The following is a 27094-nucleotide window of genomic DNA, read 5'->3' as shown; positions in this document are numbered from 1 at the left end:
AATAGTTTATTTACTATTTGAGTTATTAATTACATCAACATTCAATCAATGACTTTTCAAAAACTTTCTATTATTTTTCTATCGTATAAAAATTGATAGTTTACTATGAGTTACCTACGGTTTGAACTCATTTCAGTTAAACAATATATTAATTAAAGTATGTTATACAATATATAATACAATAAATTATACAATACATTAAAGATACACAATATGCTAATGAGTTATATAATACACAGATTATGCAAATCTTAACTCTGCCATCATATAGCTAAGCATGAAGATTAATACCTTATAGTATTAATGTTTAGAATAAATTAAGATGTGTTATTATAAGATTTATTAAGACTATATTGTTTGATTAAGACTTGTCAGCCTTGAGTATCATAGTGGTATAAACACTGGTTTCTAAACAAAATGTATTGATTAACTAATTGATGTTATGCCTCTGTTGACGAAGCTCTAGATCACAATTTTTTGTAAATATGTTCAAAGTTTACTAAGCAATATTATATATATTTGTATTTATTAATAACTTTAATGTTGTAATTGCTTAAAACTATTTTTTTATAATGCATAATAATCATATTTATTATTTTTTTTAGATAAATGTCAAGAAAAAGAAAATAGATGACTGTAATTTCGATATACTAAAATCCTTTCAGAAATGCCAAATGATCGCTACAGAATTTTTGAAGGCGATACAGCCCCATCCTGCATCACTAAAGCGATTTGTGATGAAATTTTTCAACAAAACATGGGCTCAAGAAATTAAAAAACAACAAGGTGCCCTAGCTTGACTTTGAATTTTATATAAAATATTATGTATAGTCATTTCATATGCTGTAATAATTATTTTTGCATAAAACTGAGGGAATAAACAAGCAAGGCATTCATATGTATCTATATTTATTTATATAAAGGGTGTACCATATAAATTGGCTCTATTACTTTTCACAGTCTAATTGAAAAGTGCCTGAGGAAAAATTTGTAGTTCTACTTCTATAGTTTCTATAGTTCTAATCGCTTTTTCTTTTTAACTTTATTATAACGGCATGTTGAAATGTGGCTAAAACTTTAGGTTGCTGATAACATCTATTTTTAATACTCTCATTTATAATATGATAAAATTGTAGGATTTATGTAATTTTTCAATCTTTTATCCTCAATGGCATTATTATGTTACATAAATTTCACAAAATGAATATCAAGACATGACACACGATTTTCATTATCTTTCTATTAAAAATGGCAAAAAATAATTTTGAAAATGGTTTTTCATAACTATGATTGTGAATTCAAAATGTTTTTTAATTAAACAATACAACCCCTTATTCATTAAAAATAGAAACCCTGGAGCCACTGCTGTTTTCGAGCACTTTTGAAAAAGAGTATAATTTAAGAATACTTGTAGTGAAGAAGTTACAGTACCCAAGATGCTGCCTTATGGAAACCTGTCCCTAGTGGGTAGCAACTGGAATTCCACACTATAGGGAACTCAGAAAGGTACGATCTGAGAACTGCTTAGCTTTTGGGGTAAGTGGGTTTTGAGTTTGAAAGTTGTTTTGAACCATTGTTACCATACCTTGTTATTTCCAGAAACGTGTCCATGTAATATTATTTCCTTTAAAATGTCAAAGATATTTGATCAACTACTCCTTGTTTAGAAGTATTGTCTTGAACAAAATAAAACTGATATGAAGAAGTTTTTTGGGATTAAGCTATGGGTTGGACACATTTGAGAGGGCTTATAGTATTAAGTTGTGCAGGAAGGGTTGCCTAGTTTATGGAATACAATAATGATGGAGTTTTGCCACATCAGAGAAAAGTGAGTTATGCAAAGGTTACAATTGTATAGGTAAGTAAGGAATATCATGCTCTTTTTAAAAGCTGTAAAAGAATTAGAGAAGTGAGGAAATGATATTCAGGAGATTTTAGGGGGGGGGGATTTAACTTATATATAAAGAATTTTACCTCCGATGGAGCTGCCTAAGGAGTGAAGAATTCATTAACATTAGTTATATAGATGGGGTGGAGTTCAATATGGGGAATGAATGTGTTTGATAGATGTTAGGGATAAATTCTTCTGTTCTGTTCTTGTTTGATGAAGTACAGGAAACATCATCACGTCAGAGGAGGTTGGAAATAAAGTGGTTCTATAGGATTTCTTATGTGCTTCCCAGAGGGAACCATTACAGGCAGGTTGTGAGGAAATATAGTGATTTTAGGATTTCCCATTCTTTTCTTATCTTTAGTTTTATAATATTGGAGCATTTTAATGTCTGATTCTTTGCTAAAGAGCTCGAAAATATTGTTTGGAATGGAAAAGAAAAAAAGTTTATTAGATCTTAAGACAAAGGATTTTCATACTTTATTTCAGGGAAAGAAGAGGTGAGGACTTGTTGGTGCATCAAGGAGGTATAGGAATTATAGCATCATCTGGGTCTTTAGTTGTTTAGGATCTTAGTGAATGAAAATGTCAAGGAGATTAGGATTACAGTTAGGATTGGAGGATATGAATGTAGGAATATTGGGGAGAGAGGATTTCGCTGTGATAGGAATTTATTGTTCCAGCTCTCCATTGCTGGTGTTGTGCATTGAAGGAAATTAATCCCTTGCTTCTGCAACTATATTGAAATTTCTTTGGTAGTTTTTAATATTTGTAATGTCAATCATTTGACAGTATATTCTGTTAGATGGCCATTGTTTCTATCTCAAGAACTTCTGAATTCTTATATGCAGATGTATAAGGTGCTATTCCAAATAAATCCTACAATTAATCAAGGAAGACGGTCAAAAAGGAACTCAAATAGTACCAAACTATTTATGAAGCGCCAATGTTTGGCCCCATTTTGCGGGGCTTCATCAGGTCTAAAAATTATTATAAACAGTTTGCATTAGTTTTTTATCTTGTTTTTAGTCCTGATGAAGCCATGCAAAGTGAGGTGGAACATTGCAACTTAATAAATATAAATAATAGTTTTGTGCTATTTGAATTCTTTTCTAACCGGACCAAGACCATCTTCCTTGATTAATTACACATGGCCATTGAACGATCTTCTAAAATACTACAATTGTTGAAGCAAAGGTCAAGTGTATCATTACTATCTGAAAGACCATGCTGTGGCTTTTCAAATCTCTTGGGCTCTGATCAGATTATTGGACGATGCTTCATGAGCTCTCCATTCTGTAGACACATTATACTTCATAATTCTTTATTACTTATTAATTCTTTTGGACCTGTTGAACATTAAGATGCTGCCAATACATCTTGTCATTGGCTGAAGCTGGACTAATTTAGTAGCAAGAATAATCAGTTATCCACAAGAACAAGGCATCCTTAGAAGATAACTAACAGTTCATCCCAATAATTTCTTAAAGTCAAATATTCCTGTGGTAACTGATACTGAAATGAAAAATTGTATGTTAACTTTAGGAGGGAGTGAAGAAGATTTAGATGCTGAGGAAGAAAAATCTAGCAGTTCATCTGATGAAGATAGTGGCCCACCAGAACCAGATGAGGATGAAATTGATTCTGATGATATAGACCGGCTCGTTGCGGAGCAACAAGAAGAATTTATAGAAGTTGGTATTGCTGACATGGCTGATGAATGTGGAAAAGAATTATTTGACTTAACTTTGGAAACAAGAGAAAAAAGGTATTAGTATTCTCTTATGTTCAACAAAAATAAAATAAATAACTTTTAAGTAATATTAATAAACATGCCTACTGTGTATTATTTCTCACTGTCTTTTAAGGAGGTGAACTTGAGAGGCGGATTCACTCTTTTTTTTCTTAACTTCCTATTACTAACATAAAACAAAAACAATAAATACAAAATATATATGTATATAAATCAGACTAGTATCCTTTTATTATGATATCAAAATTTTAAGGTAGGTGTGGATGGGAGCTTACTAGTATGGTATGGGAGTATTTTAGGTTAAACTCTTGAAACTGTTAGTATTTATTCACCAGGAGCTGTTTTTGCATATGGGACATTGATTGTTTCATTCTCTAGAGAAGAAGGAATGGTGTAAAAGTCAGAATTATTGATGGTCCCAATTAGGGGTTAGGTTAATACCAGATTGGTAGAACAGTTAATAGTTAAGATCTGGAGACATTTACTCTAAACTTTGTTTATCCTTAGCTTTTTTAAATTCCAATAATTCACCTTTTGTAAATCCCAGTAGTTCATATTAAGAGGACAAGGCGGGAAAAAATTGTGAAGAATATTTTATGGGCCACCTTCAAGAATTTCAACATTCCTTATTTCTTGTTATTTTATTTTATTTATTGCTTATATTACTTTCAGCAATTATGCTTGTACAACTATTGTGTGCAGCAATATATTTTCCCTGTATTTTTCTGAAACGGAGTTGAATAAATAAATTTATGTTTTACATTTTTCCCTGTGATTATCTTTGTGACAGTTCTCTCCCCTCTGGTTTTTAACAAATGGAGTGATATAGGTCCATGGATGTCAGTATTGTTAGAGGAATTTTAGCTTTTTAGCTCAGTAGAATCTTAATTCTCCGAGGACAGATTTTATCAGTTGTGAATTGACCCTGATATCAAGATACTCTCCTGGGGTATGTTCTCCCTCTATAAATTAGCCGATTCTTCAATAATTTGAGCTGTAGATGAGTGTTATCTTGGCCAGATCGCTTTCTTTTGTAACCATTATTTGGGAAACATTGCTTTCTTATTAAGTAATGATTAATTTTGTCTAATAATGGTGAGTGAATGATTAAATAAAATGTTTGTAGTATAACTAGTAATAAGATAATGGAAAATTAATTGGAATATCATGTTGTGGATTTAATTATTTTATTTTTAAGGATAGTTTTTGAAAAGAAAATTGCAGCAAAAAAACAAGAAGTGAATGAGTATAATGAACAGATAAACAACATAAAAGAAAAAGTGATTATGCTCCAGACGATTATCTCAATATATAAAGTGAAGAAAAGTTTGATTTTGGTATTTCACTTTTTTAGTAATATTCCTTCTAACTCATAATATTTGTTTGCTGAAATATTATTATTATTATTTTTTTTGCTACATTTCAATTTCTAAGGTAACTTTTATATGAAAATAATTTTCCATTTATTTGTATTTATGTCATTTTTATTATTATTTAAGATGCGACATGGATAATCAATGGATATTTATATTTGTAAATCCTTAAATTATTTTGAGATGGATTTAACAGTATTATTTAATTATTAAATGCATTTTAACACCCATACTTATTACTTTTAATGGAATAATATATTTTTATTCTAAATCATTAATAAACTAACCCTGTATAATGGGAAGTTAATAAAAAATTCCTTTCTACTTTTACTTACTGATCTTATCTTGTTCTTTTTCTTATTTAGGAAGAAAAACATAAACAGCTAAGTAAAATTAGAACTGTTGCTGTATTAGATGCATCTCAGATGCAGCACTTTGATGAATCTACAAAAACTTTCTCTCCAATGACAGAAACAGTTTTGTTTCCGCTATATACTTTGAAAAATCTTGAAGCCAGGAAAAGGAAATTGAAAAACAATATACTAACTTCCAACCTTGATCAAAAGTAAGAATATTTCTGTTAAATAATTTAGACTTTACTTATTAAAATTTTATTTTTTGATGGACTTCAATTAGAAGACTTACGTCATAAATAGTCCCTTGTGTATGTTTGAAAATCACATTTATTTATGTTGATCATAATCAATGAGTGAATTTAAATATTTAAAGTAGTTCCTTGCTAACCCTGATTATTTCTTAGAATTCACTCATCTTCATGAAATGTAAATAAATGTAAACGTGTTATGCCCAATAACTTGCATTGAACATGCTATGAAATTGTCTATAATTTTATTTGTAAGAAATGCTTCTCAAATACATGGTCAGCCACTAACATAACCATATTTGTTAATCTGTTACTAAACTAAAAATAATTTTAGGATATTAACTATATAGTGTGTTACAATAGGAGAAAATGACAGCAATTAAGAGGGAAGGGTAGTTTACCCAAAATTTAGTTCAGTGCCAGCAGACCCACCTTTCTATCTCAATCTCTTGTTGAGATACAATTTTTTAAAGAGTTCTATGGAGAAAACCTATTTTTCCCATAAAAATCGGAATTTATTTACTTTAACTTAAGATTTCTCAACTTTTGTCACCATTTTCTAAATCTGTGGTCAATTTACTATTAGCTAGCTACTAATTTTTAGGAAATTATTACTTAATTTGGCATACTGTAGTAGCCAAAGGAAAGTTAACTAGTAAAAATGAAAAAAAAAATCCAGAAATACTATGCACAATCTCATGGAATGAATTTTGGAAGTGCAATGTTGGAGATTTCGTAAAAGTTACTTCATTTTATCAACATTAGATAACACAAATCAAATTGCTCAATACACAAAGATTTACTACTAAATTCATTTCACAGTATATTAACATTAAATACAACTTTTTTACTTCTAAATCCTTTATCATCAGAAACCTACCTCTAATTAAACCAAGTTTTATTTATTTAATTTAAGTTAATTTTTATTTTTGAATAATATGAAATTTTATAAATTTGGTTTTCAACAGATATAGGGGAAATAAGAAATTTCAATAGATTGTTTATTTTCAATTAAATATATAAAATTGATTATCGACATTATGTTATTACAATAAAATAATATTATGTAAATAAAATAAGCATTATATTATAAAACTGTGATTTATCTCTATTTACTGTAAATTATCTCTGTTTCAGAGAAACCCTAAAACATGTACAAAGACTACGCTTAGATATTGATTATTTGAATTCAAAGTTGAAGAATATCCAAGATAAAATTAAAGAAGAGAAAATAAATAAATTTGGTTTTGATATTAATGTACCTCGTATGGAAGAGACAATACTTAGGAGAATTATAAAAGATTACAAATATGATACATTTCCTTTCCATATGAAATTTTATGCTGATATTACAAGATTACAGGTGGGAGTTTATTATACCAATTTATGATATTTTTTTTCAATTTATTTTTCAAATAATTCAAAATCACATTTTTATTTCTCTATAGAATGAATTGCAGCAAGTTCATAGATCTACAGCTGAACAGATAAAACAAAACACTTTCGAACAATTACAATACGGAGCTCTTTTGGAACAAAGGCGTCAATACAAAGAAATAATGAAAAAAACTGAAAGTGAAAAACAGGTAAATATGAAAATTTTCTTTATTCCTCTTACACTCAAACACAAAAAGGGTATGAATTGAAATTTGATCATTTTTTCAAGAAATTTAAAGATAAGCATTATTCCAGTGATTTTTTTTTCAAATAATTTTTAATAGATAAGTAGTTTTTAAACAATATAGATTTTTTTTTTAAGGTTATGCTATTCCAAATTACTAATATACAAAAAAAAAAAATAAATATAATTTAATCCATTTGGCTGGATATTTTAAAAAAAGTTAGTAAACAAGGGAAAAAACTCATGACAATTAAACATTTTTATTATTTAATTTAAAAAACATTATTATCAAACAATAATATGAAAAATAATTATTTAAAAAAAATTGTAATTTTTCAAGATCTATGTTTTTTAACAATCATATAAAAGTTCTTTAATTTTTGTTTCTCTGATAATCCATTTGGTGCCTTCACCTTTATTTATTCCCATTCTCTTACCTTCATTTACCCCAATTCTCTTACCTTTATTTATCCCCATTCTCTTACCTTTGTTTATCCCCATTCTTTTCAACAATAATAAAAAGGCTGCAAAATATTTCACAATATTTTTCTTTTTCTTTAAAATAACAGCGTTATGGCTAATAGGCCATACTAATTTATTATTTGTATAATGTAATATAAGTGAGTCCATTTTTATTTTCACATACCAATATATGGAATATGTTGTAGTGATATTTCACATCTTTTGTAAAATAAAATGGAAAATGTTAACTGTTATCATGAACAGAACAGACATTAGAAATTGAACAATATGTGAATAATATAAAAAATTCATTAGGGATGAGGGACGCTCAAGATAGGGAATTGTGGAAAACTAAATGCCAGCAACTCCGGTTTTAAGGTTTGACTAGTCTCCGCTAAAGACTCTATTCTCCCACACGGGAAGGTCCATATGTGAATATGTTTAACATATATATTCACTTTTTTGTTCTTTAATTTTTTCCAAAGAATGATTTATTTTTGTATTCATATATAAATAAAGACTTATTATTATTATTTCAATGGATCTAGTTTTAAGTTTTTCATGTATAAGTTATATATTTAATTTTATTAAAAGGAATTACATTCCATTATAATAATGACATGTTCTTCTTTTTTACTTTTGAATTTCCTGGAATAAAGTAAACAAAAAATAAAGCTAAATATTTTCCAAGTATGAAAAAGTAAAAAAAAAATTTTTTTTTTAACTTAATTTAATTGATTTTATAATTAACAGGTTAATATAATTTAAATTTATGTTGTGTTATTTTTTGATTGAACAGATATTTTAGTCATTCAGATCAATTAAATTGATTCATATTGAACAGATTAGATCGAAAAGAAAAAAAATTGATCCAAATGAGATCTATCAAAATTTGTAATATATATTAATAATAATAGTATTAATTTATATAGATCTCATTTGGATAATTTTTTTTTTTTTGGATACTTGGTTTCTTTTAGATTACAGGAAATTATGAAAAGATAAATTTGGTGTTATTACAATTATTCTATAAAGAACATATTATTTTAAAGAAAAAATAAATCCTGATTATAAACATAAAATAAATTAACTCTTAAACCTAGAACAATTTAAATCACATAACATAAAACAAAAAAGTCATGGTACTTGTTTTTATATTCCTTATTGTCTTTTTATCCATTGAAATTGAATTTATTCTGCTATATTTCCACTTTAACTTGAAACTGATTTTATTTAAACTTATTTAGTTATTTACACTTTTCACCACGACTATTGTCACTACTATTCTTTAGTTTCAATAAATGATTTTATTTACACTTTGGAAAATACTTTGTTCAAATTTAAATATTATTTATAATGACTAATTTTTCAAAATGTTCTCCCATTACTTATAAAAAAAAATTCAAATACAACAATTATGCTGGTTTTTACCACTCAACATTTAGATGAAGAATTTGCAATCCTGATATTATGAAGATATCCTTTTACTACATATAGCCATTGCCTTATGTATCCAACTATCTAGTTAACAATTAAAAAGTATTTTTTAACCTTTGTAATAAGTGGATATAATTTTAACATATAGTGTTCAAAATGAAGTAATAGATATTTTTTTTGTATTTCAACAAACTTCAGTTACTACATAGGTACAAATTGTTAAGTTTATTAAGCTTTAGCCGCAGATGTACACAATCAAACAAATACCAGCCGAATATCAATATTTTTATAGTACTTTCATTGACCTTGAGAATTTTGCATCGTTAAATGATGTTATTCAAATTTACTATTTAAAGCTGCAACTTGTTCTAATAAGATAAAATTGGTTAAATAAATCTCATTTCATAATATAATGCATTAAAATACAAATTAATAGTGATAATAAATCTATCTAGCAAAGAAAGTACTTATAAATTGTAAAGAATTAATAACTTATAATTGTACTACAAGTTGTACTCCTTTTAATTCTTATTTCGAGACACTAAAAAAATATTTTCCTTTATTATAGTAATGCATTGAAATCAGCTAATATTAGTCCTATTTTTAAGTAACAATTCTCTTTTTTATTTATATTTTTCATCTTTTACCAGTGTCCATTTTACTGTTCATGGCAACAGTCAATATTTTTAGTGATTTAATGTTATTTATAAATCAAATTAAATAATATGTATTTATACATCTGGACATATCCAGTCACAACTATACATGTATACACATCTTACAATATTATGGTATTAGTTGGTCAGTTCTATGAATTTATCTGCATTTCAGGTCCCTTATTTGACGTTAAAAGAGATCAATTTTGACATTGAAAAATTAAAACATCTTTTAACAGTTCAAAATAATCTAAAGGAAAGTATTTCAAGTGGAATAAATAATCTAAAATTTATAGAAATGCCATTACTTAAGAAAAAAATTAGTATGGCTAAGAAAAAAATGGTTTATGATTTAATTCATGATAAGCAGGACCTTGAGGAGTTATTATCTACCAATGTTTCAATAGAATTCAAAACAACTGAAAAGATGAACTTAAAGAGACCAAAAATAGAGGACAAAATATCAGATAACATCGTATCCAGTGATGAAGAAATGGAAGAACACATCAGTGGTGATGAAGACTATAGTGAAGAAGAAGGTAGTGAAGAAAGTTACTATGGAGATTGATATTAATAAAACATTGTCAAAAGAGTATTTTCGTGTAGTATATAACATTGAGTATTAAGCTTATTTAAAAACTATTAGCAGTTTAATAATAATAAGGGCCTAGCGAACCCGAAAGTTCAATGCTGATAACACCAATTGTTCTCTTCTCTACATACATCTCTCCAGTTATGCCCGTCCAAATCCAAATCTACTAAATCAGTTTTAACCCATTCCTCCCATCTACGTTTCGGTCTACCCATCAGTTGTGTGTTTATTAACATTATAGACTAGTCAATACTTCACCCAACATCATGAGATTGAGAAGTGGGAACATTCGTTACTAAGCCTTACTACCTTACACGTCCATCTTAATGTCATAGTAAAATTTGTCATATTCTATCTGTCAACCTAGAACCTCTTGTCAGTAATGCAATATCTCAACCCTCCCAGTGATGACTAATATCCTTAGCTTTTGTCAGGTAGCACAATACTTATTATGACACAATATCAAAAATATTCCTTTGACAATTTTTATCACATAATGAGTTTTGTAACCTGGCTCAAACCTTTTATTCCTTCCTCCCAAGTTTCCCATCCCAATTACTCATTCCTATTCCATGATAGAGCTGATTGCTCGAGAGGTGGTGTCAGTCTATATATCCATGGCAGTCTTAAGGCCAAAATCCTACCTCAATATGAGGAAACTTTCCTCACCTAGAATACATGTTTGTTGAAATTTTTACAATCTCCTTTCCTTTGATATATTATGTTGTCTACCATCTTCCTTATGTTCTTTTTGACTATTTCTTTGATATCTTTTCTTGTAAACCTGGTCTCTGCCTATTCCAATGTCCATTATCTTTGATGATTTTAACATTAATATGCTACCTTATGGACATGGTATTTAACCTCAATCTTTGCTCCGTTCCTTACTCTCTTAACATTCACACTCAATTTTTTGATACCTAGTTAGTTAGATCCATAAACCTTTGACTCATGAATCCTTTCTATCTCATGATCTCATCTAGATATGGTATGAACTACCTGTCAAATCCTTTACTCCCAAAGTATATCATACCATTGCCAGGACCTCCTTTCATATGAATCCCTTCAATTAGACCTGGAGTTTGTTCAATGGAGTATCACATATTCCTATTGGAGCTGCTGAAACTGGTATGGATCGGCATGACGCTACCTACCTGCTAACCCAGGAACTACTACTGACATCAGGCAAACACTGTATATTAATATTGGTACTATTCCTTATATATATTTTAATTTCATAGATGTAACAACTATATAAGATATTGTAATATTCATGGATGTATCATTTGGATTAATAAAGATTACAATAGAATCTGCTGATCCTCTGAAAGCTAACATCTTACACATGGTATCTCTTGATGGTGTTTAATAGCCCAGAGACTTGACTAGGCAAAAATTGGAAGGCCTAAGTGTGAATTCCTGCTTCACAGGGAATCACTTTCTTAGGAGGTAGAGGATATCAATATGCTTAATGGATCAGTACATTCTAGTGCTATATTTTTTGGAAATGTACGTGTGTTTTTCATTTCTCTGGTTCTCACCTTCATTACCTTCTATCCTGCTGCAAGGCCAGACAGCTGGCTCCTAGACTGAGCTTACATGCCCATTTGTGCCTACAGACATGATACCCAGTAGAACAAAGTTACCTTCCAGTAAGGATAAATTGCTAAATAGCAACTTGCAGAGCACCCAGACTGGATTTCATTCCTCCTTCGCAACTACAGACATAATATCTGTGGAACGAGGCAACAATCATTTGAGGACTAATGGCTGGCACCTGTAAGACTCATCTTATTTAATCACCTCCTAACCAGCTACTTATTCTAATTGAGCACGCATTGTCAAGGCCTTCTGGTCAAGAGTGCCTCACATTATAAATTGGAGTCAGATCATCTAACACCACTACCTCGATACTATAATTCTGTAGATCCTATGATTTCCACCGGCTTCTCCAATCTTGAATTCATATTAGATATTAACGCTCCCCTTATAACTCAAGCCTTAATTTAAGCTGTTTCACTGCACCTTGTAAGACCCCCAAAATAAGGAAAAGATTGGAAATTAAGAAACATCATAACACAAATTTCATTGAACTTGATTGCCAGTAGAGTGTGCGTTTTACAAAAAACTTATGAATGGAACCCAATCTGTTGTTTGAGGAGCTAAATACCTCTACACTTTCCAATGCTCCCAACTTCAAAATTTTGAAAATCTTAATTCTCCCATAGTAATCCCAGTAGATCTCAATGACCTTATAATATCCTCAGCTACCAATCATAATCCTTCTGCGGATATTGAACGAACCTTCAACCTAGGAATATTCTTTTTCTCTTACTTTCCCTTCGACGATTTACTTTCCGCTATCCTGTAGTCCTGTATTATTGCTAAATAATAATCATGGATTGCGTATGGCGAAATACAATAATATTTACAATTTCTAAAGTTATATAATTTTTTTTTTTTTTTTTTTATGGTGCATTGGTAAGAACCCTCAAATATGTGTTTTTTGACCTAGAATCACCAAAAAAAGTTCCACTGAAATGGATGATTTTTTTAATTATCATAAAAATTATATTTTGAAGAACCAAAACATCAGTATTAAAAACCAGTGATTAATGATTAAAAATGCAAAAAATAATTTAAAAATTACTTTTACAATTTTTAGTAACATAACATTCATTAGTATTACCAATTACACAATAATTTTTTGTAAACTTAGTTAATTGTAATAAAATAAATAAAATGCTGCTTGTCAAGCTCTTAATAAATGGATAGCTATCCCTAAATTATTGTGACAAAATATCAATCTCCAGTTACTAATGGACCAAACAGATATCTCATTGTTACAGACATTTTTCATTCCATAGCAGACACTGAATGGTATTAAGCTCAGTATTCCCTGTAATGTATATTGGAAGAAAAACATGGACCAATTTCCATCAACACTTAATATCATCATATTTACTTTCTCCATACATTTTCTCAGCAGTTCTTATAAGGTATCAAAAATTTTGTGAACATGTCTTAATAAGGAAGTAGAAATTTCCTTTGCTTTTATATCATTGTCACTCCTCTGGTTTCATGATCATGAAGTCTTTTTGTATACATCTATTCTTTAAAAACAAAATTGAATTATTTTTATTAAAATTTTAAAGATTTCTTCTCAGTTGTTGAATATTGAAAAGCATTATCCCATAAAAGAAGGTTCAGAAGGAAATCACCTACTACGGTTAAATGGTTTCTTAGTGTTTTGGGTATTTTTGTTTTGCATAATGTTATCATTAAACTTCTATAGTTTAATGTAATTTTTTTCTCCTAAAAAATTTCTTTCCCTTTTAACTTCCTTTAGTGGACATTTCTCTCTAATGGACTAAATATCATCCCCTATGGGTGTCCACTATTGTGAATACTCACTATATATAGTAAAAGCTCTGTTGTATAACAAATACTGATTCAAGATGATAGTTGAAACTTTTGTAATTTGAGTAACATAAATTATTTTAAAAATTAAAAATGTAAATAAAGAAAAATGTTAAGATATTTTTTATTTTAAATTTACAATATATAAATATTCACTTCTGAAAATAAAATAAATACATGTTACATTTTATTACAATTTGTACAAAATCAGCATTTCCAGCTGTCATTTTAATTACAAAAAAAAATTGAAGTTAGGTCCTTCATATTAATTACTGTTTTTTAAAACTTTTTAATATTGGATAGATATTATCAAATGCCTCATAGATTTCTTGACGTACTTTCGCACCTAAAAATGACAAAGAAAATAATTACTACTTCATGGAATAGAATAACAAAAGAAAAAACAAACAAATTAATAATATTTATAAAAAATAAAGAAGGGAGAAATGAGAAGAGTAAATACAGTCAATATTGTATATATACACAGGTATACATATATCAAGGTTAACCTCTATGCAGTTCTTGGATTATAATTTAGAATTGAAATGACTGAGTATATAAAAATCAAAAGCATTTATATTTAGATATAAATCGGCTTTAGTAATTTTTTCCGATGTGCTCGAGGGAAGAATAAATCTAGAGTATTGACCTCTTACCTTCATTCTACCCATTCCATCCAATTTCCTAATCCCCTATAAGCCAGGGTTAGAATGAAATTTCAGAAGCTAAGGCAGTAAATTCTGACAAAAAATTAGGGATATGGGGTAGGATTGACTATCTAGAAAAAGAAAACAATTAGGCAAATAAAAGCCGGATGGATTTGAAGAAATCACCCAGGAGATCCAAATGATTTTTTGAAATCATTAATTTTAATAACATGGTATGTCAGAGATCTGTAGCAAGCAGACTTTTTTAGGATAGGTGCTTGAGAGCTACAGTACAGATGTGCAAGTGATAAGATGGAGCAAAATAGATATCAGACCTACAATTAAAGAATCACAAATAGATTCCAGCAACAAAAGAACCTGGGTTCATGATAAAAAGAATCTTAAGTATTTGCCCCTTAACTATAAAGTAGTACATGAATGAATAAGCATAGTATATTTAAAGGATACGTTTTTCAATATGTCTATTATCAGAGTTCATACACCGATAGAGGATAATGTCTTAATGTCGGGAATATGATTTACCTCCCAGACCATGATGTAAATATAATTATGGGTAGTATAAATGAGTAAATTGTTAGAGGAAATATTTAGGCCCAAACATGTTTACACAGTAAGGATGAATTTTCCACTAATAATGATACAAGAATTATAGATTGTGCTAGAGAAAAAGGTAAGTCGATAAGCAGTATACATTTTCCTTACAAATAAATGTGAATATTCTTGATAGAAGGGTTTGAAATCAAATAGACTATGTTCTCCTAAACATCATAATGTATTATTTTCCATTACTGATTTATGTTATATAAACTTCAATTCTTTTTCTAATTGAAGTACGCTAAGGTAAAAAATAAACCAAGCAAGTTTGAGAACATGGAAGACTACAAAATATAATAGTGAGCTCCATGAACTGCAAAATTATGCGAACTCATTCAAAGAGAGATAGATTAAGTGATGAACATTCATAGAAAAGGAGGGAAATAGAGAATAGCTGGAAGAGAAGTGATAGTTCTTTGAGTTAGAAAAGTCCTCTAAATAAGATGGGATGCAGCCAAAAGTATTAAAAAAAAAAAAGATAAAACTTAAACCAAAAGTCAAGACTGTAATGATATTGATGTAGAAATGATAAATATGGCAGAGGAAACCTACTAAAGAAGGTTATAAATTGTGGATGGAGGAAAAAATATTGAAAGGATGGATGATAAAGATAATATAACCAATTTTTAAGAACAAAGACAAAACAGAGTGAAAACAGCTGCAAGGAGATTACATATTGAGTGTAAATAGAACAAAAAATCCGAGACTATGGGTTTCATGAACTGCAATGATGTATGGATTATACCCAAAAGCTTTTCAATCAAAACAGCTAATTTAAAGTATAAATTTAAATGTGAGATCCAAATTTAATGATGACTACTGTATCTATATCCAGAAACTCATGGAAAAAGGACATTCAAATGGAAATTAGAACTAGCAGATGATGACAGACTGCAAAGTGATATGCATAACCAGTCAAATTTAATAGTTGTAGACTGAAGAAAAACAGAATAGATGTGCCAAAATTTGATGTCTCAGGTATACAAAATTCAAATTGATGACAAGAACAGAAAATGGTGGAAATATCTAGAAACAGTACGATGTGTGCTTTACATACAATTTTACAGTCATACTAATAACAACATTGATTAATGTAATTGAAAAACATGGTGGGACGCATAAAAAACAGTACAGCAGGGAACATCTAGAATTTTCAGAAAATATAGAGATAAGATTATTATCTCCTACTTTAAAAATTAATTATTTGACAAACTTCTTTTACCAACTACTCTTACTAGCAGCCTAAATAATTACTATTAATAATCAATAAACTTACTCAAGCCTGAATAAAATAATCGTAGTTACTTACCAGTGAGTACAACTTTTCCTGATACAAATATCAATAAAACTATACGAGGTTTCACCATTCGGTAAATAAGTCCAGGGAAAAGTTCAGGTTCATAACTAAAATAAAAAGAAAATTTATAGAAACCCTTTTTTCTCAGATGACATAATTATTTATCATTATTATTATTATTCATACCTGCTAAACTGTCCGTGAGTTAAAACCAATCCTTCTAACCGAATGGGAAATTTAACATCACAACTACCAACCATGTTTTGTACTTTAAAGTCTAGAAATTTGGCCTAAAAATTATTATAAATTTATGATTATTATAAAAAACATTCGGCAAAGAAAGAGAAAATATTTATTAAAATTTCAAAGGAGAGTTATTATTCTTACATGGAATCCCAACTTTTGAATTATTCGTGCATATTTTCTTGCTGCTAGTCTCGAATCGTCCTCACTCTTTGCACCAGTGCAAACCATTTTTCCCGAGCTGAAAATGAGAGCTGTCGTTCTGGGTTCTCTTATCCTCATGATAACAGCAGCAAATCGTTTAGGGTTATATTCAGCATTTCTTGCATGCAAAGCAATCTTTTTAAGGTCTAATTTACAACCTAAATTGACAGTAGACACTATATTCCTAAAAAAAAAAAAAAAAAATTAAAGAAAGGTCGACCAATCAGTACTGAAAATATTTACACCAGACGATGGTCTAAAAGTCTTGAAAGCTATAATCAAATATAAACACTTCCATTATGCTTATAGAGTCCATTTATAATACAGAATTACAGCATTGTTATAAACATACAAGTTAAACGCCAACAAATTCTATATAATGGTAATGTTTATGCTGAAAACATGCTGTTAAAAGCATTTTAAAATTTTTTAACAGTGTAAAAACATTTACGAAAAGCTGTAGCAAGATCCAGTAATCATTAAAACAAGTCTCAGAAATATAACGTAGAATTGAACTCTTTATTGACACCAACAAACAATGTGGTGGCAACTAATTTGATAATGCCAAATCTGGAGTACAAGAAAAATATCCAAATTAAAGAAAATATATTTTCATTTAATCAACAATTTTATTACCAGATAAAAGTATAACCGACATCCTACTATCAAACATTAGTACCTAGTATACAATAAAATGAATAAGATCAGATGACAAACTTCAACTTAGACATGATAAATATGTTTTCAATCCATCAAATGAAAAATATAACACATAACATAAGAGTGTGACTAATTCTCATATAAATTTTATAAATATAAACATACTGTAACTGCGGCATAAAGCCAGGATCAGCAGATGATGGTGTCATAGGTGTCATTGGTCCAGGAGTGGTTGGATTAATGATGTTATTCGGTGTCTGTTCCATTCTATTCACCATTGGTGACATGAGATTTTGCTGAAGGAAAATGAAAAATATAAATAAAAGTTTTTATAAACAAGGTTATAAATTTACGTAATAAAAAGCAAAATGTAAATAAAAAGAATAGTATAAATAAAGTTTGTTAACATAATCATTATAAGAATTAGAATGGTTTTAGTAAACCAGTTCTTCAAAAATATATTTAATAACTTCTAACATTAATTCAATAGAAAAAAAAATTAAATATACAGAGAGAACTAAAAACATTTTCACAATATAAACACAGTGAGATAAAAGTGACAACTGATTTCCGGTTTTCAAATGACAGAGCCTTTAAAGATCAATCAGAATCTGTTGACATCTTTGATGTTTGAAAAAAATCATGTCAAATTATTTTGGATTTAGTTAAGATATGATTACGATGGCAAATAAAAAGTTTTCAATAGAAATGAATATGATTTATTTCATTATAGGAATATGATCCAGTTGGCAAATTTTTTATTGTACCCTCTATATACCATTTCTGACTTACGGAGGGAAGGGAAAGGAAAAATTATCCTATACGTTAAAACCCTATTCTAACCAGAGTGGGTAAGTCAAATTTGTATTCCATGAAGATTCCACTAAATAAAAATTAACTGGCCCAGGCCAGAATTGATCCAGCAATACAGCAGTGTCATGGTAGGCAAAGTGATGCTTTAACAAATTCAACGACAACAGCCTAGTAAAAAAAGAAAAAAAAAATTTTTTTTTGTAACCAATATTTTTCTCCAATTTGCAGGGTTTCTTGCAAGTGAACGCCTGCAAAGAGGGGCAAAACATTGATCACTAATACACATTTTTTTCTGCTATTTTGTGTACCTTTATTTGACTGACACCTGGCCTATCTTTCTACGCTTAAGTACATGCACACAAATAATAATCTTCTAATGATGAATTGCAATGTTAACTTACTGGTGTTTGTGGATGCATCATACTCTGTGGTGTTTGGAAACCCATTGATGGCGCATAAGCATTCATTGGTTTTGGCTGATTAAGTGAAGATTGTATTGGTAATAAGGGGGGCATTTGCAAAGGTGGTTGTAATTGTTGCTGCTGTTGTGCTATAGGTAATATTTGTTGATCTTCTTCAGGTTGATGGACAGGAGTACCTATACTAGGTAAATTAAACGGACTCGCTAGCATGTGGTCCATTTTGATTTATGGAAATTAAAATTCAAACACAAGAACGAAAAGGAAACACCATAAGAAGGTATAATCACTAAGAGAGTATTGTTTTGTTGACAGGTAGTGTAGAAGGTTATAATAAGGTTTATAACATGCAGTAACAGTGTTAACATCTCACATGGTCCAAAGACTAAAGTACACGGTATTTAACTATTAAAAAATTTTTGTAGGAAAAAGTGTTTTAACATGGTTACTAAAACACAATTAATAAACTGTTTCATTGCCTTAAAAGTGTATTGACAAGTTCTGGATTATTTGCCTGATAAACTACAACAAAAAGGAAATCAATTTAAAAAACATATTATACACGAAACTTTTAAAAATTTAGAACTAAAGAAAATTAATAAAAAGTAACGATTTTATATAAATAAATTTTCACTGTTCTAGGTCGATAGTAAAATATCTCCTTTCCGGCTGAATTATTCCTAATTATTAGGTTTCTGTGGCATCGGTGGATATTTGTGTTAAAGTCCAGAGCACCCTCGCGTTTATTACTTAGATAAACACAGTGATTATTACTGACAGTATTATTTAAGTAATAACAATACTGAGAGAATTATTGAGTATGTAAAGTGTATGATATTGATGGTGTGAAGTCCGATACTTTCAGTGTAGTTCAGAATTTTCATCAGTCTTTTTTCGTTTATAAATATTGAACTGGTAAGGATTTGCCAATTCAATAAGAATCAAAAGTGTTTGTTGGAACAAGCCTAAATCTTCTCCATTCAAATATATGTTTTTATTTTTAGCCGTCAACTAGGGACAGGGTATGCAAAATTCCTGGGGCCCAAGCTCTCAGAGAGCCGAAAAGAGTATACCAATAACCTATTATATATTTTACGTTCTTTAATCATTTTATTCTAATTTGCAAATTTAATGTTATTTATAAGTAGATTCATGGGTGATTCTAAAAAATCTTCAGTTTTCTAGGACAAAATTTTTCAAAAGGAAGAGAACCATGTTCAAAATTTTTTCTAGTGGCTTCCTGAAATCCTCAAGAACAGCATAAAAAAAAAAAGATCTCAAATCACGATTTTGGAACCAAACTTCAATTTGTTAAAGAAGTGTAAAAGGTCTTAGACGCCGACTTTGGTTGGAATAAGGAAAGTTTCCGACTGCAAACGAATAGGACCAAACATAACGAACGTACCATGAAGTTTTATTTTTGGCCCCCCTCCCCAAAAAATATATATATGTATTCAAAGTTTATAGAACGAAATTGATTCATTTTACAATCCAAAATTATGTCTTAATGCTTCACCGAGATAGAGGCGAATAGTGGAAAAGATGGCGCCAAAAATTAAATGATAACGTTTTTGAACATTTGAATTAAAATCTTTTAAAATAACTAATCATTTTATTAATATCATTATAAATAACATTAAATACATTACTTTCTTTCTTAAAGTTTTCATTTTGTCTATCGGTGCCAAGACTGCTATAATTTCCTTTTTATTTCTAATTTGTTGTAGTCTCATAGATATGCTCTGAAAACATTTTGATATAAAACAATAAATTCTTGTTGATGTAAAATAATAAACTCTGGTTATTACAATGTAGTGTTAATGCTATGTTGAATTGAGGAGATGCACAGGTGCTCCCTTAGATCTTTATGGTCTGTAAAGTAGGAATGTATCATTCCTTAGCGAATGGTTCTGATATCTCAGTTTATATCTTAACATTATAATGTAGTCTAATTACTGATAAATTTGAGGAATCCTAGAATAATAGGAGTAATTATTACTTGAGCATGTTGCTGATTTCAGGATGATCATTTTTCACTTATTAATCTTGATAGATTATTTGTTAAGCATTAGATTATTCCAAACAAGTCTTAGTAAATGTTAGTTTAACATTTTGTAATGTTTGATCCCCTAAACAGTATCAAACATTAAAAACTTATCAGTGGATTTTTGTAATTAGTATTGGGGAACTGTATAGTTTGTTCCCCTAATCAATTTTTGAGTTCCAACAAAATCTTAATAAAGCTATAATAATTTTAACATGAATTAAAATAATGGAAGTGGAGTAATAAATAAATAAATAAAGTAAATATGTATGTTGAGAGAGGGAGGAACAGAAAAGGGAGTGGGTTAAAACTGTCTAGAACTCCTCACTAGTTAATAGATAAAAAATAATTTTATTCTTTAAAGAGTTAGCTAGTTGCACATCCATTTGTTAGATGCTTCATATATCACATTCTTGTAGAGAAATACAACAGCGGCCTGTCCATAACCCAATCTGAAGTAGCTTCTAACCACCGAATGGTGTATATTAACAAATATTTTTTTTCTTGGGACTTATATCCCTTCAGAATAATTTATTGAAAACTGCTATAAGTGGTTAAATAGTTTTAATAGAACTATTTTTCAAAAACACCTACCCATTGTAAAATAAAAAATACACGTCAATTTTGACTTTATACAATTACAAAAAAAAAAAAATTAATTGAATGATATACAAATTATAATTGTTATTAAATACTTAAAAATGTATACAGGGAATCAAGAAGGAATGGAAATATTAGATACAAAATGGGAGAAATGTTTGAATTTAAATATAAAAAGATATTTAATAATTAATCCTTGTTAGTCAGACATTTACAAATGAAGATTTTTGGAAAAGATAAATCAGCTAACTTTTTCAATATTCATTTAAAAGAAACAGGTTGAGAGCATGAGGGCTTAATGTGACTATACAAATGGTGAAACTTGAGTGAAACCATGAGAGAGAGCTCACAAAGTAAGAAAGACATCACCCAGCCTCATGAACGCTCTATGCTCTGATCAGTCAAGGTATTGAATTAAGTAAGAAATTAATTCTTACAACCATGAGAAAGTATAGGAATGTTTATAAGGAACAAATAGACTACTGTCAAAAAATAGAACTATTGTTAACAAAATTAACAGAAAATGAAACCTTTTTTTTAATACTTATTTTATTATTTAATGGAAAAATAAGCAAAGGTTATTTCAAAATAATAATTCACAGTCATAAAAAAGAAATATATTATATTATCATTAGCGACAAGCAGCCATAATTCCTGCAACACTATCAAAATCTATTTTTTCTGTGATATTTTTAGTTTTGATATTTTCATCTTGATTAGCGATGAAAATCATGTTATTAGCTTCTTCTTTCCAGCCATATTTTTGCACCCAGTGTCTTAAAGTTTGATCTAAAAACAAAAAAATAAAGTAAAAATTTAAAATAATAAAATATCAGAAATAATTGAATTAATGATAACATTTGATAGTCTTCAAAGACTAAATATAAAAGACCTAGTAAATAAATATGAAATATGCATTGAATGCGTTAATATGCAATGTACAAACGTTTTTGATGAAAAATCTGAACAGGGAATCAGGAGTTCATGTTGGGGGTAGAGAGTAGTAGCAGTGGACGTGTTAGATAAAAAAAATCATCTTATTACCTGATTTACTATCAGGATCCTTAAAAGAAATTATCCTATTCCATTAAAAATTCAATAGTTAGGTAGATATAAGAAGAACTAGAAAAGGATAATAAATTAACAATACCTTCAAAAGACAGGCTATTATTATGACTCAATGAAAATACATTTTGCAAGAATAGAAGATGTTAGGGAGGTGACCATGATTATGATTACTCGAACAACCTGATTATTTAATATACAGGTAAGTGAAAGTGAAAGAGACTTTGAAACATTACTATAAAGCCTTTTATTTAATTTACGAAATAAAAATGCATTTAGAAATTATTACAATTAAATTATTGTTAACATAAGTACTTATGTTATCAGTTTTTATAAAAATACTTTGCAGACAAAAAAAAAACTTACACATTCAGTGAACATTCTGCATATAATGTAGTGAAATCATAACGAAATTTAACATGCAAATATGAATAAATATATCTATAAACATAAAGGAATATCAATAATGTCATTAAATACATACCATCAACTCCTCCAAGAAGTTGTGTAAGCAGGTTTCTATGGATTGTTTGGAATGTAATACCAACAACATGACAAACAAATTTTCTGATAGAATCATGAAAACCCGTTATGCTATTGATTTTTGGCAAAAGATCACTCATACTTCCTACTCGGGCCCAAAATGTTTGGAAGTCACAACATTCCAGAACATCAGCCAAAAATATAATTTGTGCAATAGGATCCTCTGAACACTTAAAAATAAGAAAGGTTATGAAAATTAATGAATGTTTAAATTTTCTGAAATATTAAAAGAAAAAAATAGGTATAATGATAGGTAAGAAAAATAGGTAAAAAGATATAGAAGACTTACCATTTTTTCACTGAGTAAACATTTACACAAAATAAAGTCAGTGTGTGGAAAATTAGTAAGAGCCTTGAGAAGAATTTTGGAAGTTATATCAAGATTATATTTCTGATTGAACTGATATAGCTTCAAAACGGCTAAATTGGCTTCTAAATCATAGGCATTTTCTTGAGACTGAATTTCAACATAGCGCTCCAGCTGTAGAAGATTTTCAGGGTTATACCTACAAAAATGCAACAATGAATATATATTGTAACGACAATGGTATTGGAAAACTAAGAAGACTTCAATTAAAAAATAACTGAAGAGAAAACTTGTTCATTGTAATAATTAAAGTGGACACACTACAGTGAAAAATTGACAATTTTTATGGCTAGTAAGATTGATTTTCAATAAGCAATATTTAGATAAAATGTAAAACTTAAACCCATGATTAAGAATAACATCATAATGTAGAATTTAAAATCAAATATTTTTAGTAGATTTTATATAATATTCAAAAACTTTTAAATCATTGTTTAAAGAAGATGGTAATAATAGATAAAAATATAAACAACATTTAAACTATCATCCACCATCAAATTACCAAATGTGTAACAGTACTTATAATTAATAACTTTAGAAATAGTTGCTGCCTCAAAATACAATTCAGTTTTAGACATGTATTAATTGCTGGTTTTGAGAATAAAGCAGTCTCAACCATGAGGTCTAACAAAACAAATAAACAATCTAAAGTTTAGTAACTTATAAACACATATCTTACCTGTCTATTCCTTTCAGCATAGAAGCCACTGTCTGTCTCATTGCTTCAACCATTTTTTTATGTTTCAGAATTTAAAAACTAATAAAATAATATGTTAAATAGTTTAGAGTCTCCAAACGAGTAGGTTATGTTATCAATTGAAAAGTAACAAAGAGGTCGAATAAAAACTGCATTTAGACTAGTCAATTCTTCACTCAACATCATGAGATTGAGACGTGAAGGAGGATAAATCCATATTTGAAACTATTTAATAATGATAATAATAATAATTTGGAGGGTGTAATCACTACTCCAATAATTATATCCACCAATGGTCTAGTACCAAAATTCACAGTGGCAGGCGTGAATGGTTTGGGAGTGTCTATTGATGTACTAAGAGAGCTTCGGCACAGCACGTGTGGTGCGAAGATTTTTAAATATTTGAAAAAAAAATGTAAAATAAACAAAAATGAGTAGGTGGTTCGATTTCTAGTCCCATACCTCAGATATTCAACCCGCAAAAGGGAGAAAAGCAGATAATAATAATAATGATGATGCTTAAAACTCTCGAAAACCTCATCTTCAGTGGTAAGAATGTACCTTCCAAGGAAATTAGGAGGCGAGGGCTTTCAAGCAGGTTAAAATTGAAGAAGAAAATTTTCGAAATTATTTCCAAGCCAACATGTAATCGAGAGTCATCTCAACTATTGTGGCATTGGACATCGGATAGACTGCGCTAAGTCTTAGACATGAAAATCTTCCCTCTCCAGTGAACCAAGAACAGTTGCTTGAAAACTGGAAATCTGAGGAACTGCATGGAAGATTTGACTATAGTTCATTGGAAGGAGGAATAGATAGGAGCGCATACCTAATATAGCTTCGCAAGGGTGCCTTTTCCCCAGAAACAGGATTTATTTTCGTCATACAGGTGATAGCTACTAGGACCTACAGACGCCATGGAGAAAGCACAATGGAATCTTGTTGGCTTTGTGGAACAGCGTCAGAATCAATTGAGCACATAACAGCAGGCTGCCTAGTGCTTGCTGGGAAAGAATATTTACTAAGGCACAACAATATGTCTAAAATTGTCCATCAGGAGTTGGTCAAAAAATTAAAACTTCTGAACATCAGGCCTTATGACAAGCACAGCCCACAAGAGATCATTTATAGACGGGATGTCAAGCTGTATTGGAACCAGGCCATCATTACTGATCACACAATTCGGTTCCATTACCATCAATTTTTTTTTTTTCTTGTTACAGAAGAACCTGAATAATTAAACCTTTACAAGTTCAAATGCATTTCCTCTAATGTCTATATCACCGAAATTGCTCCCGTTTCTGCTGTTAACCATATATGTATTTTGTTTTATCCGAATTTATTTCGAGACCTAATTTATTACTAAATTTTGACAATGTAGTTGTATTTAGTTTTAAAGTTTCCTCATTCTCACTTAATTATCTGCATACCTAAGAACGGGTATTTTACAACCTAAAGTTAAACCCTTTGCAGTATGGATCACATTTCTAATAACATATTCCAGTGGTATATTAAATAAGATGGGTGGTAGAGAATCACCTTGTTTTAAACCTGACCGAACCTCAAACTTCTCAGAATAATGAATACCGATCTATCTTTATTAAACTTTTCGGTTAAGCACATCCGTACTTATATAGCTTCTGGTATTCAAAAGAATAGTAAGCCTTTTTGAAATCTATATACATCTGATGAACTACCCCATTGTAATCCAACGTTTTCAGTAATTCTTAATTTAAAACAATTTTGATCCTTTTTTTCCTCTCAACTTTTATTCTTTAAAATTTCTCCAACGTTTCGGGCCTCAGACCATTCTCAAGGATACCACCTTCAATACTGATGTCATTTCTTTTTTAAATCTTAAAATTGCAGGCTAATTGCCCTTGTCACATATAACTTGACTTATATCTTAGATTTAAAACTTTTTTACTAAACACTTTCCTTTTTTCCTTCACTTACATTTACATTTGTATCCTTGAGAATGGCCTGAGGGCCGAAACGTTGGAGAAATTTTAAAGAATAAAAGTTGAGTGGAAAAAAAGGATCAAAATTGTTTTAAATTAAGAATAAACTAAACCACTCTCAAACAAATATATATAAAAAATAATTAATCTAATTAAAGTTTTCAGTAATATTGACCTAAGGAAAAAAATTGATCAATAGTTAAACGATTTCACCTTAAACCCTTTTGGTAATCAGATAATTTCGTTTGCATATACCAGGATTCGATTTATTAAGATTAACATAAATATTTTGGAACATACAAGGAGTGAAATTCCATTTTTATCCAATTACGAGTAGAATTGCAATCCATCTTCGGCCTAGTTAAAATTTTAAAAGTTTAATTACAAATCTACTAGAGAGAAACAAAAATTCTGTAGTTTATTTTTAATAGTTTCCAGTATCTGTTTAGGAAACCTTTCGTGAAACGGTGTGAAGTTGCCATATTTTAGCTAAATAATTATAATGATAAATAAACACATATAATGACAAAATAAATTATATTGATAATAACAAATATAGACTAGTTCAAAGGTCCCCAAACTTTGTTCACCATGGTACCATTTATTGGCTAAAAAATTATCCCAAGACCCTTGTTGGGCTATGAAAAGGTCCCGACAATCTTCCCTAGAGTGGTTGAATATGTAGGAAAATAAGGGAAAACAGTACGAAGTAAATGTAATTTAATTTTAATTTTTTGAAATATTTTGGGGAAGTGGCATCTTCTGAGGCATCTGAGGCGCACTGCCGTTTTGCACTACTACAGCGGTTTCCTAACTTTTTTTTTCGCCACGGCACCCTTTTTGGGCTAAGAAAATTCTCGGCACCCATGTCGAACTAAAAAAAATTGTATAAATGACACCGGTATTTGACCCGTTAACCCCTTAGAGAGGTTAAGTATGTAGGAAAATAAAAAAAAAGTATAAAGCAAATGCAAAATCATGACTTTATACATAAAAAAAATGGAACATAATTTATTCAGTACATCTCTATAATAAAAGATAAATTAAATAACTTCTTAAGAAAACATAGCACAACAGATAAGTTGAGATAAGGACATTCCGGATTACTCT

At 29.4% G+C, this 27094-nt stretch overlaps 3 protein-coding genes across 5 annotated transcripts in view; 1 reads left to right on the top strand and 2 right to left on the bottom strand.

Moving 5' to 3' along the window:
• LOC106678626 (cilia- and flagella-associated protein 44) overlaps positions 1–10392 on the top strand; it is a 50035-nt gene extending 39643 nt beyond the window's left edge. For 2 of the 3 annotated variants that reach the window (XM_014417250.3, XM_014417249.3), the window contains exons 23-29: positions 606–786; positions 3437–3659; positions 4843–4981; positions 5383–5582; positions 6759–6984; positions 7070–7207; positions 9973–10392. In XM_014417250.3, coding sequence (XP_014272736.1) covers positions 606–786; positions 3437–3659; positions 4843–4981; positions 5383–5582; positions 6759–6984; positions 7070–7207; positions 9973–10365 — 1500 coding nt within the window. In that variant the 3' untranslated portion in view covers positions 10366–10392. Of the gene's footprint in view, positions 1–605; positions 787–3436; positions 3660–4842; positions 4983–5382; positions 5583–6758; positions 6985–7069; positions 7208–9972 lie in introns of those variants that run through there. The other variant, XM_014417252.3, reaches the window with a different exon arrangement.
• A 3525-nt stretch (positions 10393–13917) lies between these two features.
• On the bottom strand, positions 13918–19052 carry Tbp (TATA binding protein). Its single transcript, XM_014417254.3, has 6 exons — positions 18690–19052; positions 17641–17771; positions 16756–16999; positions 16555–16658; positions 16381–16475; positions 13918–14155 (listed from the first exon to the last, which is right to left on the bottom strand). The coding sequence occupies exons 1-6, from the start codon at positions 18927–18929 to the stop codon at positions 14079–14081; spliced, it is 891 nt and encodes a 296-aa protein (XP_014272740.1). The 5' UTR covers positions 18930–19052; the 3' UTR covers positions 13918–14078.
• Positions 19053–21953: 2901 nt separating this feature from the next.
• Positions 21954–24164, bottom strand: eIF3k (eukaryotic translation initiation factor 3 subunit k). The gene is made up of 4 exons (XM_014417219.3): positions 24006–24164; positions 23249–23465; positions 22901–23129; positions 21954–22140 (listed from the first exon to the last, which is right to left on the bottom strand). Exons 1-4 carry the CDS (start codon positions 24056–24058, stop codon positions 21983–21985), a joined length of 657 nt encoding a protein of 218 aa, XP_014272705.1. The 5' UTR covers positions 24059–24164; the 3' UTR covers positions 21954–21982.
• Positions 24165–27094: the final 2930 nt, after the last annotated feature.

The sequence above is a fragment of the Halyomorpha halys genome, unplaced genomic scaffold (genome assembly GCF_000696795.3).
Source record: "Halyomorpha halys isolate HHAL.00 unplaced genomic scaffold, Hhal_1.1 Scaffold150.1, whole genome shotgun sequence".
In the NCBI taxonomy this organism is placed as follows: Eukaryota; Metazoa; Arthropoda; class Insecta; order Hemiptera; family Pentatomidae; genus Halyomorpha; species Halyomorpha halys.
The sequence above is the reverse complement of the archived record's forward strand: the minus strand, read 5'-3'. Positions and strand labels throughout refer to the sequence as shown.